The sequence below is a fragment of the Lonchura striata genome, chromosome 20 (assembly GCF_050655825.1).
Source record: "Lonchura striata isolate lonStrDom1 chromosome 20, ASM5065582v1, whole genome shotgun sequence".
Lineage (NCBI taxonomy): Eukaryota > Metazoa > Chordata > Aves > Passeriformes > Estrildidae > Lonchura > Lonchura striata.
The window spans coordinates 15471984-15491009 of record NC_140722.1 but is presented as its reverse complement, the minus strand read 5'-3'; the positions used below and the strand labels follow the sequence as shown (position 1 = coordinate 15491009).

The 19026-nt window shown below is 41.9% G+C and overlaps 1 protein-coding gene across 3 annotated transcripts in view; it reads left to right on the top strand.

Moving 5' to 3' along the window:
• The first annotated feature begins 878 nt into the window (after positions 1 to 878).
• ARFGEF2 (ARF guanine nucleotide exchange factor 2) overlaps positions 879 to 19026 on the top strand; it is a 31968-nt gene continuing 13820 nt past the window's right edge. For 2 of the 3 annotated variants that reach the window (XM_021539221.3, XM_077786970.2), the window contains exons 1-18: positions 879 to 1148; positions 7672 to 7702; positions 8517 to 8640; positions 9212 to 9358; positions 10196 to 10375; positions 10794 to 11001; positions 11627 to 11698; positions 11936 to 12069; positions 12450 to 12580; positions 13101 to 13335; positions 13598 to 13697; positions 13921 to 14060; positions 14546 to 14654; positions 15166 to 15367; positions 16092 to 16203; positions 16796 to 17001; positions 17877 to 17961; positions 18053 to 18224. In XM_021539221.3, coding sequence (XP_021394896.3) covers positions 1010 to 1148; positions 7672 to 7702; positions 8517 to 8640; positions 9212 to 9358; positions 10196 to 10375; positions 10794 to 11001; positions 11627 to 11698; positions 11936 to 12069; positions 12450 to 12580; positions 13101 to 13335; positions 13598 to 13697; positions 13921 to 14060; positions 14546 to 14654; positions 15166 to 15367; positions 16092 to 16203; positions 16796 to 17001; positions 17877 to 17961; positions 18053 to 18224 — 2527 coding nt within the window. In that variant the 5' untranslated portion in view covers positions 879 to 1009. The remainder of the gene's footprint in view (positions 1149 to 7671; positions 7703 to 8516; positions 8641 to 9211; positions 9359 to 10195; positions 10376 to 10793; positions 11002 to 11626; positions 11699 to 11935; positions 12070 to 12449; positions 12581 to 13100; positions 13336 to 13597; positions 13698 to 13920; positions 14061 to 14545; positions 14655 to 15165; positions 15368 to 16091; positions 16204 to 16795; positions 17002 to 17876; positions 17962 to 18052; positions 18225 to 19026) is intronic. The other variant, XM_085558350.1, reaches the window with a different exon arrangement.

Below are 19026 nucleotides of genomic sequence, written 5' to 3'. Positions count from 1 at the left end.
CTGGTCAATTTTCCCTGGAAAATAATACTAAACTGATGCTTTGCACAGGTGTTTGGAGCTTTTGTTAGTGGTTTTGGGGACAAGAATTGCAGCTCTTGACAAAGCAACACTGAAGATTTATTGATGTCATTTTACAGAGTTAGAGTCCTGCTGTTTGAGAAAAAGGAAGCAAAACTGCAATCTGGAGAACTGAATGTGCTCCTGTATTCCCCATTAGATGTGGCCATCTGAATTTGAAGGAGACCTTTGTGGAATTTCATGGAAGAGCTGTCTGTGCACAGTGATGGTTAGCAGAACGAGGAGGGTGCAATGGAGGAAATACGGATTCTTGCCACATGGTGCTGATGGAGTAAATATGGTTTATTGCTGCACGGTGCCAATAGGGTAAATATGGATTATTGCCATATGGTGCCAATGGAGTAAATACAGATTATTGCCCATGGCTACCGGCTTTGGAGCCCCGAACCGGGTTTCAGCTGTGAGGTGCTTTACCTAGGCAAAGGGGAAAGGGAGAAGATTCAATTAGGTATAAGGTTATTTATTAACAGAGAGTTCATAGCTGTGACTGAAAATTTCATTTTTAGTGAGTCCTCATTAGTGTACGACTTGGCTTTTTTAGATGTGCTCTCTCTGCATGCCTCGTTACAGGACTGTGTGAGAGTTAACAGGGATAATGCGAATGGCGAGATACTTAGGTCAGAAGCATTATAAACCCGACTGTTCCCCCAACGCGACAGTAAATCACATCCCGGGCAGTAATTGACAGCTTCCCTCGGGCCTGGCCGGGCCCGCCCCTCAGGCTGGCCCCGCCCTCGGCCCCGCCCCGCCCCTCAGGCTGGCCCCGCCCTCGGCCCCGCCCCCGGCACGCGCGGCCCCGCGGGCGGGGTCAGGGCCGGCCGCATCACGTGACGGTGTCAAGATGGCGGCGCCGTGGCGCGGCCGCTGAGGGAGGCGCGTCCCTTCCGGGTGGTGTCGCGGGCCCGGTGCTCGTCCCGCTCCCGGCCCCGTCATGCAGCCACCGGCTCACGAGCAGGACGCCCGCACCAAGAGCATGTTCGTGTCGCGGGCGCTGGAGAAGATCCTGGCGGAGAAGGAGGCGAAGCGGCCCCCGCACGGGCAGCTGCGGACCGCCTGCCAGGTGGCGCTGGGTGAGTCGGCCCGGCCCGGCCCGGCCCGGCCCGCACGGGGCACGGCGGTGAAGGGGCCCGGCCCTCCGCACGTGTCCCCTCCGCCTGCCGTCCCGGGAGGTGCGGGAGAGCCTCTCGGGACCTTGGGACGGAGGGAGAGCTCTCTCTCCAGTACAGGACGTGCAAATACGCGGGGAAAAACCCCAAATACCCGTTTTATTAAGTTCTGGTCTCGGTGTGAAACAGGAGGGACTTGGTTTTGAGAGCCACTTCGGTTTTGAGAAAATTAATTGTAGCTTTTCGACTAGGAAACAAGAGTTTTTAAGTCCCGGAGCTTCTCGGGATGTCAGATATGACCTGATCTCCAGGTTGTGTTCGGACTGATTAAGGACTGTTAGCATTGTAACCAAGTGCCCGTATAATATCTGTGATGCTTTCAGAGCTGAAAGCGCTTTTTGTGAAATTTGTGGACTGCTCCTGAAATCTGCAAGTACAAGCTTATGCAAAGATCTCTGTGGTAAAAGTTCTGACAAAACGGTGTGTCACAGAGAGGGAGAAGATAAACCAAGTAGAACAGTAGAGCTCTGAAGCTGGAGTTCTCTCTGGCCCTTTCTTAATTTGCAAAAATGACATTTTCAGTTTTGGTTGCATCCCATCAATATTTTCCTTGGAATTGGGAACATTTAGTGTATGCAAGACAGAAAAAAGACAGGTTGGGTATGTAAGGAGGCTGGGCAGGTGCAGGTCTGGCCTGGACAGAGTGAGCTTAAAGAAATGCTGTCATTTTTATCTTCCTCCCAGCAGTCTTTACTGCCAGGAGATCTGTAGGAGCTATCTGTAGTGACAGTATATCCAGAGAAGGGTAACCAGACAGAAGAGTATTTGAATTATTACTTGAAGTTGGCATTGTGAGCAGCAGACCAACACATATGCCCCAGCAGCTAGGGTCTGTTTTTCCTAATGAGTTCCTTTTCCTGATCTCCTCCCCAGCTGCCCCCACACGCACTGAACCCACGTACAGGGCAGAGAACCTGTTTTGCTGCTATATAAACATATTTAGAGGCTGAGAAGGGGAACTTCCTTCTCAGGTGCCTGGTGAAGGTCTGTGTTTGCTGAGGCACTGCAGACGATGATTTTGAGAGGAGTGTTGTGCAATGGCCCCTGTTGGCACCTGCCACTGGGGCTGTGGCTGTGCCTGCATGTTCTGAGGTTGTGTGTTGGAGGGGAGATAATGCTTGTCATGGTGCATGTAACAAACTTGCTTTGAAAAGGAGCCCATGGACTTTTCTGGACTAAAGCAGAGGTCAGCATAAAGAGATAACCTTCTGTTGACCAACGGTTAGGGGCCTGGATGACTGTATGGGAGGATCTCTGTTATATTTGGTGAATATTACTTGATCATTATAGGTTGCCAATAGGAATGGGGATTCTTTTATTTACATGTGATTTTTTTCCCCCAAACTTTGTTCTATTTTGGTTAAGCCTTTTTTTTTTTTCTTAAATGAAAAAATCTGTTTTATTTCCATATACTTAATTTTAATTAAGCATATAATTTGTATTAACTGAGACTATGACAATTCCAAAAGTGTCCACTTAATTTTCAAGCTCTGTGCAATAGTAAATATGTGAGGAAATGTGGCAAGAATGTTACTGGCAGACTGAAGAATTCAGGCCAAACTTTGTAACCTACAGAAGCTGTCATGGATGAAAGAAGCTTCAGTATTATGAATAATAATAAAAAGTGCAGTTAACACTGAATAAAAATAATTCTGTTTGAAAGAAATGTAGTTACTTTTTGAAAGAGGTCATTGTGTCAGCTGCACTTTTCTCCAAGTTATACTTAGAATAATCCATTTCTACTTCTTACTAAATCCCTTTTGCTGTGCAGTCTTCTCTATGCCATGGTGTTTTTATTCAAGCCTTGTGGCATTGTGCCAATTATAAACCAGGAACACAGGCATGGAGCATGTGTAGCTGATATCTGCTCCTGGGACTAGGAAAGTCTAAGATGAATTTTTTTTTTCCCAAACAGGGAGAAACTGGTGTATTCTACAGCTGCCTAATAGAAATGAGCCAGTTTTTATGGCTTCTGCTATGGTGTTACTGCAGTAATGTTTCTATTACTTACCTATGCTTTACATTTGTTGTTTGGTGAGAGAGAAAAGTTTCTATGAGAATACTTGTTTTCTTACATGACTTGTGTATTGGTTTGTACATATAACTCCTAAGAATTTAAGTAAATTACTACTGAATGTTGCTGTCTCTCTTGTGTAGAGGTATTATCTAATTCTTATTTTAATCTGCTTTAATTTTTCTAAATTTAAAATCTTCTCACCCTTTTTTCCCCTGTAATTCGGTCCTTTCACTGGACTAATACTGATCAGTTTTGGACTACAGAATACACATGACCTTGTAGAAATCAGAAGAACATAGGTAGGTGCGAGTAGGACAGAAATGCACAGTATGCAAGTATGGAGGAAATGGAACAAAACCACTTCACAGTGGTGGTGTTTTGGGTTCTTTGCTTCTTTTCATGCCTTCCTTTGAAATAGACAGCATTAATGTTAAGTAAGCAGAGTTTGAATAGATTCTTTCATTCAGTCTCTTGCTTCATCAGTAGGTGTAACGGTTGTCTCTTGTCTCCTCTAGTTGTAGTGCCAGTAAACCCCAGGAGAGAGTGGGAGAAATGGAGGGTTTTAAACAGAGAAGCTGTTCTGCTCTGCTTTAGAAAACTGTGTTTGAAAGAAAATTTGTTTTCAACAGACCATTGTATTGTATAAAAATAGTTGTTTAGTAAGCATTTGCATTTACGTGAAGCTCCAGGTACACATGATTCTTAGTAAATCTACTGAAATTATCCTGAAAAATTTGCAGTGGAATACTGATAGTCTGTATCCCAGCAGTTCATGTTAGACTAATGCTAATTGTGCACCTGGGTCACTCACATAAACTATTACTTACTCCTACCTACTGGGGCTGTTTTTAATGACATACTGTGCAGCCACCCTGGTTCTGCAGCCTTCTTTGATAGCCTGGGCAGCTCCACATACATATCTTCAAGCTTTGTAAACAACAGAATTTGTTTAGTTAGCTTGTTAACAAGTTAAAATCTTTTCACCCATGCCTTCACTTAGGAATCTGGTTGTGTGTTTGGGAATCTCTGTGTCTGAATGACAAACGTCCAGGAGAAGTTGTGTTCCTTAGCTTGGCCAGCGAGTTCAGAAGCGCTGGGGCAGAGAGCAGGCTCGGCTTGCCAGCCCTTTTCAGGGGGCTCTGCACAGCGCCGTGTGGTCCGTACCTGCTGGGCTCTGCGTGGAGGTGACGGCAGCTGCGCTTGGCAGCGCGGTCAGCTTTATGGGGCTGGGGGAGGGAAGCTCTGCTGCTGCTGCACGTGTTTGTGCTGGCTCTGCTGCCTGCTGCTCAGACCATGGTCCCTGCCCTTGTGCCAGCACAAGCCGTTCTTTGCACAGGAGCTCACCCCACTGCCACTGCCACAAACCCGACTCTAAGGCCACAGAGCAGGCATCGAGTTGCAGGCAGACAACAAATGTCTGGTTTAATGTGTAGTTTTCAGTACAAGTGAACCGAACCCATTCATCTGCTAGAGAAAGGCAGCTATCCAGTGTGAGATTTATCCTGCTTTTATGGCCAGAAATTCTGGAAGAAATTGCTGCAAGGCCATTCTTGTTCCACGTCTGTTGCCTGGTAGGAATACTGCCAGACTTTCTTAGATGGGCAGCGCAAGGCTTGAAGATGTTTCTGACTGAAGGAGGTGCCGTAGGAGAGACAGGGAGCTCTGGGACCTAAAGCACCAAGTGTGGGATCAGTGTTGTGCTGGGGTGACCAAAACTGGGACAATGTTCTGTAGCTATGGAAGGGAGTTGAGCTGTGCCCCTTACTCCTGTGACTGGAGAAAAACAAGACCAGTGGCGGGCGGTTTCAAGAAGCTGGCAGTGTCTGGTTAGGGCTTGGCAAGCTGTTCTTGGCATCAGACTTCAATTAGGCAACTAACTATTTGCTTCACTCACTTGTGATTGTCAGACCACCAAATGAGTACTTCAGATTCGGAGGTTTTCAAACTGTTTTGATGCAATCAGTAGCACAAGTATGCCTGCAGCTTCCTTTTGTCCTTTCATTTATTCTCTTCTGCTAGTATTATCTATTAAAATACTGTTGTGGTTAAGATGTTTTTATATGGCTTTAGAAAAGCTTTTATTATAATAAAATTGTGGGGAACTTGGTCAGGCCTTGGTTAGATTTTTTTGTTGTTGTTGTTTATAGAGTACTTCTGAGAGTTATGTTGTTGCTCAAATATGGGATATTTTCTTGCATTATTTTTCCAGTGCAAGATCTATGACAAGTATCAGTAAAGATGGGCATGATCATGTCTCCTTAAGGCTATAATCTTTATGAGTCTTTCAATTCAACATCTTTTTTACTCTGCAAAACAATCAGTATGGGGGGAAAATGATCTTGAAAGAGAAACTTAGTGGAGTTTTTGCATTAGAAAAATGTCTTCACTAAGAAAATGCTCTGTACACCTTGGTTCTACAGTGTCTGAAATACAGCATTAATTATATTTTTGCTGACCCTGGCATCCCGTTGTACTTGGGATTCTAGCTATAGCTAAAATATGCCTTTCTCTGCCAAGACCTGGAGGCAGGACTAAGTGTTCTGAAGGTGTAAAGCTACCTAGAAAACTGTATGTTTTAAGCAGCGGTTCCTGCATGCTACAGGAATATGCTGTGCTAAGAGCAAGGCAGATCAAAACAGGGACACAATTGGTGGGTCACATATGTTCTCAGTAGCTCTTTGGATTATAATATGGTGTTAAAGATGGGGAAGGTAATTAAATCAAAAGGCCTGAATTGAATTTCTTACTAATCACCTATTGGTAGGCCAGCTGGATCCTGGAATGAAAAACACAGTGGTTTGAGAAGTGGTGCTGTGCAAGATTTACATTGTATGTTTGGCACAGAAAACCTTGGTCATTTCTTACCAACAGCCTCTATTCTGTTGTCTCCTCTCCAGTTGAAGCCTAAAGCATCAGGGGACAGGTGGTGCTGGCTTTGTGCTGTCACAGAGCTGCAAAATTCCTACTGACCCTGAAGGCCTCAGTGCTGAATGCTGGGCTTGGCTTCTGCAGGGCTAGCAAGTGACAAGCTTTAAAGCTGTTCTTTAAAGCTGCGGGATATAGTTGGTTGTGTGGTGGGCTTGAGGAGAGCATATTGTGCAGGAGAGAATATTGTGCACCCAGGCTCTTCTATTTTTCTGGTGTCTCTTTGGCTGACTCTGGAGTGATAACATTACTTCAGTTGGTGTGGCATGACTGTGTGCCATGAGAACTAAGGGGTGTCAGACTGATGAGTGGATATGGCAGAGGGAACAGCAATCCTGGATGGAGCTTACCACTCACAGCTTATAGTTATAAAGGTTTTTGCTATGTTCTGCTTCCGTTTTCTCTAGCCAGTGTGGGTAGTAATTTTCCAAAATCAGTACCTGCTGTGAGGATTAATTCCTGTGCCATTTACTGACAAGCAGGTCTGGACAAAACCCTGTAATCTGTTTGCTGCAGTCTCTGTTCTTTAGTGTGATTTGTGTATTGATTCTCTTGAGACAGAGAAATTCCTGAGGTTCACAGACAGCACTGAAATCATCTGACCTGTGGACAGCTGACCGCAAACAGTGGTGTCTCTCCAGAGTTGTGGAGTATAAGTACAGAATGAATGATCATTTTCTAATACCTATAATTGAAAGAAGATTTGTAAGCGTGGTAATTTGCAGAGTCAGGGTAGTTTGCAGCATGTGCTGTAGGGTGGGATGGAAGGTTCTACTGGTGTTACAGATGATGAGTTGTGCAGCCTTACTGTGGGTGCTGTTTTAGATACAGATTTGTCAGTTCACAGTGGTGCTTATGCTGGTCTGTATTGTGCATCGTGGGGATGTCAAAAAGCCTGACTAGAATCTTTGGGATCTGCTGCTGTATACAAGAGAAGTGAGAAAGGAACTTTCTTTGCCCCTGTATTTATTTTTATGAAAAGCTCTTTAAAGGTGTAATTAAAAAAAAAAAAAAATCTGCTGTCAAAAGGACAAAGTGCATTTGAGATTTCCTATCTCCTGGGAGCTTGTCCAGCTGATTCCTGTTGTAAGGCTTAAGATGAGCAGGCTAGCTGGCACTGCAGGTAAGGGGAAGGCTGGATGCATTGAACTCATGGTTTATCCAGTAGTTTAAAGGCTTCTGCAGGCCTGAGCACTCTGTGATGTGGACTTACACTGGAATAGATGTTGCATACTATATCTGAGGGTTCTGAAGATACCTTTTGTTGAGAAAGATACCTTTTGTTTGGAAAAAGTAGCTTTTTAAATGCAAAATTGGAAAGATACACTTTTCAATAACTGGTGAAACTCTAATCTCTGAAGCTGAGCTGTTACAGAAATGGAGTAGCAAACACTGAAGTGCAAAACTAGACTTAAACATCTTTACTTTATTACTGTGTTATTGATGGTGATAACGAAGGCTTGAATTTCTTTTTCTCTCTTCCAGATGAAATAAAAAGTGAGCTGGAAAAGCAAAGGTAAATTGTTAATTACTCTAAACAGAAGTGTGTGAAAAGAGCAAATGGAATAGTTTTGTGGAAGTGTAAGAGTGTATATACATTATAGCAGTGAATTTGTGAATACCCAGTTACCCACCTTTCTGCCAAGAACATGTGGCCTGACCTGTGTGTTTCACTTACACAATGTTTGTGGCTGTGGGTACTCAAGCCATAACTGCCTGTGAATTTCACCAGGAAAAAATTGTGAAATTTCTAAAAGGTGCCGTTTTTTTGCTTCCTTTTACTGGACTCAGTAGCCTGATAGGAAATAATAGGGAGCAGTACATACCCCCTGTTTGATAGCATGTGCTCTTTATTACCTAGATCAAGAACACCAATTTAAATATTACTGCAATAAAAGTTTTAAAAAAGTTTTCCAGCACTGTGCTATGATTGAAAATGAACAGATGGGTCTCCAAATGTGTTTCTGTTTGCTTAGTGTTCTGCTTATGGGCATCGTTTAATCCATTTTGAATAACATGGGTAGATATATCAGTTGTGTAGGAGTTTTCCAATATTTCAGACAGTGGGACAGTGTTGGAGTGTAGTGAGGGAAGAGTAAAGCTGAAGAAGATACAAAAAAGATCAGATAGAACATAAATAAATGTAAAATGGGTTTTGTGTGATTTTTAAAGAAAATTAATCCTTGTTTAAGAAAGTATATGCAAGAAAACTGCAGTACATTTTTATGCTTCTTTGCATTATTTTCCTTTAAATTCAGAAAAAAGAGAAAGTGTAGTTTGCTGTGATATACATGCTTAGAAAACTTAATAATTCTTTGTATCTGACCTAGAGAAGGCACTGCTGCTCCACCAAAAGCAAATTTCATTGAAGCAGATAAATATTTCCTTCCATTTGAGCTGGCCTGCCAGTCAAAGTCTCCACGCATAGTCAGTACTTCCCTGGATTGTTTACAGGTAAGTGTTGTGGGTAAGCTTCGTCAGAGTGAGATGGAGAAAGCTGCAGTGACCATATCTGGCATGCAGCTCCTGCAGCAGGGAATGCCCCTGCCCGGGGTGACAGCAGCCCCAGGGTCACAGCAGCCCCTGCCTGGGGTCACACTGGGCACAGGGAGGAGTGTGGTTGCCCTGCTGTAGCCCCTTTGCTGGGGCTGGGGGCTCCTTACACCGGGCAGTAAAGGTGCTTCGTCTGTTGTGCTCCACAAGGAGTGTTACCATGGGGTTCCTTTGGTGCTGATGTGACAGAGGAAGTCACACTCTGGAAAAAACTGGTGCTAATTTTTTTTTCTTTGGTTATGGTGTGAAGAAATGGCCTGAGTTGAAAAAGCTTTTGTGTCATACTAAAATCTCTTTCGTCCACATGTGTGAGCAGTGAAACTATTTGCTGGCCAGACTATAGATGGTGTTAAATTTTCACATTAAAACTGATTAAGTGAGGTATGCTATCTAAGCACACCTTTTTATGCTGTGCTGAACTGTATTTTTCTTAACAGTATATGGTCATCTAAGCTGCGTTTTTTCTACCTAGAAACTGATTGCATATGGGCATATCACTGGCAATGCTCCAGACAGCGGAGCTCCTGGGAAACGACTGATTGACCGAATAGTGGAAACTATTTGCAATTGCTTTCAGGGTCCTCAAACAGATGAAGGAGTACAGCTGCAGATAATTAAGGTATTTTATGCAAATTTATTTTGGTGCAACGTTAATTTGCCTTCTCTCTCTCATTTCGTAACTGAAAAAAAATAAAAGCAAAATATTACTGAGGGCCCACTTGTTCCTTTTCTTACATTGTTCCATGTGTCACTGCATTCAGGGAGGCTGTCACCAGGGCAGAACTGGTGAGGAAAATGTACTTCCTGTTGGGAAAGCAGAATGTAAAGGAGTCTTTTAAAAATGTTTGTCCTTTCTGAGATAAACTATCTTTCAGAGAGTTTGGTGCTCCACTTAGTGGCTCCCTGTGCCCACCTCCATCAGGTGAGGGAATTGCTTTCAGCCCTGATAGCAGGCCCTGGAATTGGGATGCAGTGCCATGGAATACTGTTCAAGCCTGTCTGCTCCCCTGGCCATTTTTCCAGGCAGCTGCCAGTGTATGTTCTCAACATGTAATGTCCGTCAGTGGTGTGTGTTCTGGCTCTGAAATATTCTTGGATTACTGTAGCTGAGGTTGGAAGTTAGAAGTTAATGAACCTTCTAGTAGTCCAGTTTGACATTAGTGTAGGCCAGTTGGCTCTTGTGTGGAAATGAAGCTATGGAATATAGTAAATTTTTTGGAGGTGGAGTATCTCCCTTAGTTTTGATAAGACCTTCTAAGAACAGCTCAGGAAGGAGCAGAGATGTGGAAGTCCTTTTGAACTTTCTTTGACTTGAAATGTTGTTGCTTGTAAAACCTTAAAAAAAGATATCTGTGTTTTGTAGCAAACCCAGTGATTATTCTGGAAGACATGCATGAGGAGCATTGCTGCTTACTTGGCTTAGGTTTCACTTGTACCATGTTATGGACTTTTCTAGGCTCTTCTCACTGTAGTAACATCTCCGTATATTGAAATTCATGAAGGAACAATTCTTCAAACTGTTAGAACCTGCTACAACATCTATCTGGCCAGTAAAAATCTTATTAATCAGACAACTGCCAAAGCTACCCTTACACAGATGTTAAATGTAATTTTTACACGGATGGAAAATCAAGCTGTAAGTAGCTATTACTTTTTCTCATCTCAAATGTTTAGACTTGCAAATGACTGAAAACTTTTTTGTTATTATTGTTTTTGATGAATCTGTTATTGTAGTTGCATATCTGTTGATTTGTCATGTAAGAAAACCTGTCAACTTGTGCAGTGAGGCATGCTGACTGAATTGAACATAAAAGATGACATGCACTGCTGATAACAAAGTTTCACACCATAGCTTCTGTCAAATGGCACTGGATAAACAAATGATGCTTTTCAAATGAACTTGAAGCGTATCTTTTTAATCTCATTGGGCAAGTGGTTGTAGTTTCACTGATTCTTGTTAAGAGGTGAGTTCACAGAGGAACATCAGTCGTCATGGACAGGATTTCCCTCTGTGTATTTTGTACTTGGATTAATCTTTCCGTGTGTTTTCCAAGCTGCAGGAGTCCAGAGAAGCAGAGCGGTCGCAGAAGCCGCAGTCCCCCGCGGTGGCGGGGTCGCGGTCCCCACGGCCGGGGCAGCGGCAGCACAGCTCCTGGGGAGACAGAGCTGGTACTGCCAGCAGCATGCTGGCCAACGGGGAGCCCGGCCCTGGAGAGCCCAGCTGCAGGGAGCTGCAGCGGGCCCCTGCCCTGCGGGCAGCAGGTGAGCACAATACGGGGTCTGTTGCTTTCACTCGCAGCCAGCCTGTTGAAAAGTGCTGTTGGGGGAGCAGTGATGGGGTGACTGGCTCCCTTGGCTCTCCTCAGTAGGCTTTCAGAGTGTGCTGCCATCCTCGGCTTGTGTCTACACTGTGACTGCTGCAGAAAGGTTCCTGTTCTCCCTAGAATTCCAGTTAAACCATGTGTACTTAAACTATAGAGGATTGTAATGGAATTTGACTTGAACAGGTTGATAAAGAGGAAGGAAAGGAGGGGAGTTGTCATGGTATGTGGGATGTGACAGAACCGGTCTCAGGTAATTGAAGTCCTGCGGTAAAAATGGTGCATATTATGAAGACCATATCATCAGCACATACTGCATCCCAATTAGGAATGTTTGTAACAGTTGATAAATAAAAATGACAAAACAACTGCATTAAAAGTATCGGTGCTTTGATTCAAACAACATAAATAACATCAATGAGTATTTTTGAATGACTTCTAACAAATTGCTTTCAATGAGAGATGCTGAAGAAAACTTAAAAATTTTTATGCTTCTGCCTTTGTCATGTCTTTTAATCTTCCTGAGAGAAAATACTAAATTAAAAATTCTCTCTGTGTTTCATTAGAGGAAACAATTGATGGAGGAAAGGAAATGGTTCAAGGCATCTTGGAAGATGTGGTGGAGTCAGCTGTGAAAGGTAGTAAAGTCTTCTAAAGTAAAATAGTTGTATATGTATTGATTATAGAAGCATGGAAGTAATTTTACGTACTAAAGCAGCAGGTTTTGGTTGTATCACCATATTCTTTTGCTGATAGTTGAGAAACTTTCTAGTTTACTAGTGCTACTTCTGTGCCACTCTGTGGTAGAGGTTCACAAAGTCATGGGATAGAAAACTCTTGCATGATTTTAATAATCTTTCCATTTTCCCCTTTAGTGGCTGAAGAAAAGCAGGTAACAGAACCTGCATTAGAGGCTGCAGATACTCTTCTTTCTGGCTCTAGCAATGAGAATGTACAAACAAACGGGATTCCAGATGATGGGCAGTCTGTTTCCTCCACTGATAATCTGGTAAATAACTGCACTGGATGCCAATATACATCTACAAAAGAAGAAATGTTTTTATTGTGATAACAAGGTGGGATTTGGCAGAAGAAAGAGGCAGAAACTCTAATGTATGTGTTCTGCTCAGGTTCAAAAAGGAAGCAGCAGCTGCAGTTTAAGCATATATTGAACATACCTGTCCTAAAATTGATTATATTAGTTGTATTTTAATACAGAGTGGGGACAGAGATAAAGGGTCAGTCAACATGTGTAAAAAGATCCAGATCCCTTGTAATCCTGTTTAGGTTTAGTTTGAACTATAGCTGATTCTCAGAGGAGCTGTGGAATCTCCTAATTGCTGTTTCTTTGTCTCACTGAGGGTCTGTGTTGTGTTTCTTACTCTCAAGGAAACTGATGTATCTGGACATCAAGCTGCTGCCAGATTTTCCCATGTTCTACAAAAGGATGCCTTCCTAGTGTTCAGGTCATTGTGCAAGCTCTCCATGAAGCCGCTGGGGGAAGGACCACCAGATCCCAAGTAATGTGGCTGGCTTTCTTGTTCTGTCCTGTAGCTTTTGGGGACAGTTCAGTTGCTGCTGTATAGTTAAGCAGGTGTTCAAAATCCACTTGTCAGACCCTTGGTTTAGTTAACTTGATTAACCAACCTAGGATTGAAAATAGCTTCAAATTATTAAAAATTCAATACTTGAGATTTTTGGGTTTTGTGTAATAGGCTTATTAATCTTACCAGTTGGAGTGGCCTCGACTATAGTATTTGTGAAGCTTTTGGTGGGAGAATGGGGAAGTGCTTAAGAAGCATTGAGTTACATTTATAAGGCTAGTCTAAGGTGTTAATATTACTGAAAAAATTTCAAATTTGGATGGTAAAAGTTCAAAATTCACTTGGCTGATTTCCACCCCTTTTGCCCCTCGCATTTAAATGCATCAAAATAGCACTAATTTCTTCCTGGTGTAGAGAACTGCTACAGTGCTAATGTCGAATGCAGGTATATACTAAAAAAATATAGAAATCCATTTAATGTTGAATTTTTTTCTAGATCCCATGAATTGCGTTCCAAGGTTGTGTCTCTCCAGCTGCTTCTCTCAGTGCTGCAGAATGCTGGTCTGGTTTTCAGGACACATGAAATGTTCATCAATGCAATCAAGCAATATCTTTGTGTAGCATTATCTAAAAATGGAGTCTCTTCTGTTCCTGATGTGTTTGAGCTCTCTCTTGCCATCTTCCTCACGCTGCTTTCAAATTTCAAGACCCATTTAAAAATGCAGATTGAGGTAAGAGACTTTTAATCTATAAATTGCATATGCTCTAGTTCTCAAAATACTGTTCTCAAGGTAAAAAGATAGGTGGAGCTTCCATTTTAATATCTTAGTTTGGTTTGCTTGCTAAACTAATATATTAGTACCGTATCCAAATTCTAATATGCACAAAATATTACTCTTCAAGAAAAATTATTGAACAGAAATGAATGTGTACATTTGATGTGGTTCAAATAAGTTTCAGATTATCAAGTCCTTAATCTTATTTATTTTGCAGGTGTTCTTCAAAGAGATCTTCCTGAATATTCTAGAGACTTCTTCAAGTTCCTTTGAACACAAATGGATGGTGATTCAGACTTTAACTAGAATTTGTGCAGGTATTTCTACTCTGTGAAAGAATCACTTCTTCTGGCAGCAGATGAAAATTATTTTGAGAAGAAATGGCACATATAGTGTTTAAGTGTGAAAATTTGAATTTGGTCCTAGAGTGCTTGAGTTAAACGTCTGGATTCATCTGCAGTGCCTGCTCCAGCTGGCTGATTCCTTTTAAAATTTCTATTGCACCGAATCCTAATACTTTAATTTCCTTTTATTTTCCAGATGCCCAGTGTGTAGTGGATATTTATGTTAACTATGATTGTGATTTAAATGCTGCTAATATATTTGAACGTCTTGTAAATGATTTATCCAAAATCGCACAGGGACGAAGTGGGCATGAGTTAGGAATGACACCTTTACAGGTAAGGAAAACAGCTTTGAAGATAAGGTACTATTGTTTCATAAACAGTTCTATCTTTGCATTGTTACAGATACTTCCAGAGGTTCCTGTTGTCTGTAACCTACTGATGTTACTTACGTTTTATTAGTTTGATAATTTGCAACTGGATACTGAAGCAGTGCCATTAATTACTTGGTGATTTTGCTGCCTGTTTGCATTGTAAGACCAGGCTGGTTCTTGTCTCTTTAGTTTGACTGGCAAGGGAGAGAGGACCAAATGAGCCTTCCTCTGCCTCAGTTAAATACTTCCTTTCTGAAGTGCATAACCAGTGGTACTGGCTGTGGGGTTTGCTTCGCACAGACTTTATGCCATATCTCCACCATAAGCATTTTATTTTAAAGATTATACTTTTCCATTCTTTAGAGGGAAACTGTTGTATAGACTGTGCTGAACAGTTTGTTGGTTTGATTTTTCTTTTTTTTTATTTTATTCTTCTTCATGTTTTAGGAACTAAGCCTGAGGAAAAAAGGACTTGAATGTTTGGTTTCTATTTTAAAATGTATGGTAGAATGGAGCAAAGACCTTTATGTGAACCCCAATCATCAGACTAGCTTGGGTAAGATTGTTTCTGTATGGAGAGACTGATTTATTTAATCAGTTCATTCTTGTGTTTGTTCACTGTTTAGAAGCTATTCAGAAGTGTGGGTGCCAGGTTTGTACCTTAACAATTTGTTTACACAAGTGAGGTATTTTGCAAATAGCTGTTAGTGCTGGTGTAGTGAGTGATTCTCAAAGTGTCAGTTTTGAATAACCAGGTTCTGTTGATGAGCTTTAGCTAGGCCCTTGTCTACTATAAAGGCTGATGTAGAACAAGACATGGGACCAGTCTTGGAGTTACTAAGTTGAAGTACTGGAATTTCTCCATAGATGCCGCTGCTTTTCTGCCTTTTGTTGGATTCTTTTAGAATTGCATCAATACAGCATCTTCATGTAGAGTAGTGCAGACTGGCAAAAAGTATACATGGAAAAATAAGACTATTAACTCTCAGATTTCTGCTTAAAAGTTCTGCAACTAAAAGGTCTTGACTGAACAAGGATAAGTTAAATCTCACCTTGTTTGTAAATAGGTTCATATAAACCATCTGAACAGGAAATGGCTGAAGGTAAATGCCTGGACACTGGAGGGAGACGGAGCAGTGTCAGTTCCTTGGACTCCACTGTATCGTCAGGAGTGGGAAGTGTTGGTACCCAGACTGCTGTCCCAGATGATCCAGAGCAATTTGAAGTCATCAAGCAACAAAAGGAAATAATTGAACATGGGATAGAACTGTAAGCCTAGTATGACAGGAAAACTAAAGTTCACTTTAAATAAAATATGTTGTTGCTTATGGTCTCACAGTCACACCTGTAGGGACACTTACAAATTAATATTAATGCTGAAGACTGTTGCCTGCTGTTGTGAAAACCAATGCGGGAGGCTGTTATAGTTAAGAGAAATTTCATAAAATCCTGGGTGGAGTGGAAGGGGTTTTCACAGCTTTCCTTTTTGCTGGCTGAGCTCCACAAGAGGGTGTACGTGTAGAGAGAAATTGGTTTGAGGGACACAGTTGTCTTGGAGCTCTTACATGATTTGTTGTCCTTTATTGAAATAGAGTTCAAGGAATTAAATCATTGTGCAGCTATGCTTTACTTCTTCTTCATTAATTTGAAAGTCTACATGTTGTAAATACTAGAAAAAGGTCTTGAACAACAACATTTTAAACATTTCATGTAAAGTTTCACATTTTTCATGTTCAAAAAGGTGAGTTTTGGAGTTTTTCAGCAATAGCTTCTAAGGTTATCAGCAACTCGGTGTACCTTATGAGGTGGAGCCTGTGGTGTGATACAGGTAATAGATTTGTTGCACATTATTTTACTTTTTTCTAACTAGAAAGAAAAGACTTGGAGCTACAGCACAGAATCTTTGATTTATGTGGACTCTGTAAAACTCAAATTTTATAGGCTCTGATATTTTTAATTGTTTGTCAATTTTCCCGTGTTTTTGTCTGCATAGGTTTAATAAAAAGCCAAAGAGAGGAATACAGTATCTACAGGAGCAGGGAATGCTTGGCACTACAACAGAGGACCTGGCACAATTCTTGCACCAAGAGGAACGCCTGTGCTCTGTAAGATTATGTGCAGCACAATTAATACCCTTGCCCCTGTACCTTTGGCCCTGTCCCCGGTGTCTGTGTTCCCCTGCTCTGGATTTCATGTCTTAGAGAAATGAACGTGCAAGACTCCTCGTGGGCATACCTAATGCTGCAGCTACCTGCTGCTTGCTTGCTGTCCTAGGCTTCTCAGTAAAGTCCTGTGTTCTGGTGAGCTGCTGAGGGTTCCCCATCAATGGAATGTGCATGTTGTCTGTCCCTGGAGGCTGCAGGGAGACAGCAGTGTCAGTTGCTGGCAGTCCCTTGCCAGCAAGGGAGGATCATGTGCTGCAGTGGCCAAGCATTCTCTGCTGCGTGTGCAGCTGGGCACAGTTCAGCTTTCTGTGGCTCTGCAGTCGTGCAGATCTTGCCTTTGGCAGTGAGGGAGGCAGGAAGATGCAGACTGAGGGGGCATATCTGTGACCCCTGTCCCTCCCTCGGCTGCTCTCCCCACACGGCAGCTTGTCAGCTTTGCAGGGCTGACAGCTGTGCAACTCTTGGCATAGAAACCCTCTTGCAGAACTGGCACTTGGATTGCACAGTAATAACTGTCTCTTGTGTTTTTTAGACTCAAGTAGGGGAATTTCTTGGGGAAAGCAGCAAGTTTAACAAGGAAGTGATGTATGCCTACGTAGACCAGCTTGATTTCTGTGGAAAAGACTTTGTCTCTGCTCTGCGTATATTTCTGGAAGGTTTTCGTCTGCCAGGTGAAGCCCAGAAGATTGATAGATTAATGGAGAAGTTTGCTGCTAGATATATTGAATGCAACCAACGGTAATTGAAACCCTTTCTATCAGATCAGTGGCCAAGGAACGTTCCCTGGCTGTACTGTTGTGTGGCCCTTAGGGGCAGGGGATTGATTCAGCTTGTACCAGGAACATCTGAGGGCTTGTGTGAGGAGGAGATCTTGCTGTTGATAGTGGAGAGGAAGGATACTGATGCTGACATTTCCTTAAATCCCAAGTACTTGCTAAAAGGAATTACTGGAAAAGGGAAGCCCTAAGTATGTTAAAATCCAACAGCTAATAGAGAGACAATTTTAGACAAATGTAGATCAGTCAAGTATAAAAAACTGTATTAAGCAATAGAAATGGCTAGAATTAAAAAAAAAAATCATGGCAACTAATAACATGTTACAGTGCTTTTTCTTGCCTGTTAGATGTGGAACAAAATGTGTATATGTTATTTGATACCAAATAGGCAAAGTTGCTATTGTTCCTAATGCAAGAAACACTGAAGTTTAGTCAGGCTTAATTAGTTTCCTTTCCTTAGTCCAGTTGGTGTATCAGTGGGTTGGTTTTGTATCTATCTTTATGAAACTCTGGGTAAAAAAATAAGCTGTCATTTAACTTTTTTAAGATTATACATTATTGTTCTTTGGGTAATTGGTAGGGAATGTACTTGAAAATCCCAGTCTAGTTTTCAATATTGCAAAGATGATGCACTTCCCCCTCCCCCCCGCCCCGCTTCCTTTTTGTTTGTGTTTTAAACTGCTCAGGGTTTGGTGCATTTCTGATGGCTCAGTCTTTGTTGGCTCTTTGGTTGAATCCATAGCACTTCTGGGTATTTTTCTTGCATATGGAACTAGAGCTAATGGATTGAGGGGGAATTGAGAGTCCATGAACCTGTTTTGTTTTTTCCTCTCTCAGGCAAACAATATTTGCTAGTGCAGACACTGCCTATGTTTTGGCGTACTCCATTATAATGCTGACTACAGACTTGCACAGTCCACAGGTAGAAATTTTAAAAATCCAAACTTACAGTGGTCCAAACATCCCTGGATCTTGCATTCAAAATCTGATATCCAACTTATTCCTTCTTACAGGTAAAAAATAAAATGACAAAGGAGCAGTACATTAAAATGAATCGAGGAATTAATGACAGTAAAGACCTGCCAGAAGAGTATTTATCCACAATCTATGAAGAAATAGAAGGAAAGAAAATTGCGATGAAGGAGACAAAAGAATATGCAATTACAACCAAGTGTAGTAAACCAAGTAAGAAGGAGCTAGAAACTGGGAAGACCACAGTGCTCTTGAACTGTGGCAGGAACTAAGGGATGGCACAGTGGCGTGCAGAGTCCTTGTGAAAATACCTTGGGGCAATACATAAAGTACATTTGGAATGGTTGGTAGAGGTATATGGAACGAAACTGGCTCAGTCGCAATTTAACATTGCCTTCTGTGGTGGGAGCAGCTGTGTAGGTGCCTCTGGCACCACTGCAGAGCAGCACTAGAAACCAGATTTCTAGGGGTTTTGAGACACAAGTGTGAGGAATAATTCAAGGGGGAATTTACTTTGCAGTTAAGTTGCTTTTATGTGCTACAATGAGTGAGGGCTTGATTTGGGCTGGTTTTCTGTCTTTTTCCATAATTCAATGTCTGGGAGGTGTCACAGTCTTTGTGATAGTGTTTGAAAACCAGAGAGATTAGAGATTTTGTCATAATCTACAGACACCTCTCCTTATCCAGACCAAATAAGGGCTCCTTTGTGTGGCATGCAGTAGAAACCACTATCCCCAGCTGTACCCTACTTTTACTCAGAATAGCTTATACTAATTTAATTCAAATTAGTGAATTCTGAATCTTCAGCACAGTGGTTTTCTCAGTGCTTTTATGCTGTTTGCAAGTTTTGTCAATCAAAATAGGAACAAAATTAATTTGCTTGAAAATTGAAGTTGCACTCTGTAGTATAAGGATAAAGAAGCAGTAAGTTATTAATTTAGTTATCATGGTGGTGAGGGCTTTTGTTTTGGGGTTGTGAGCCTAAGAAAACACAGGATTTTCCATCCACTTTTAC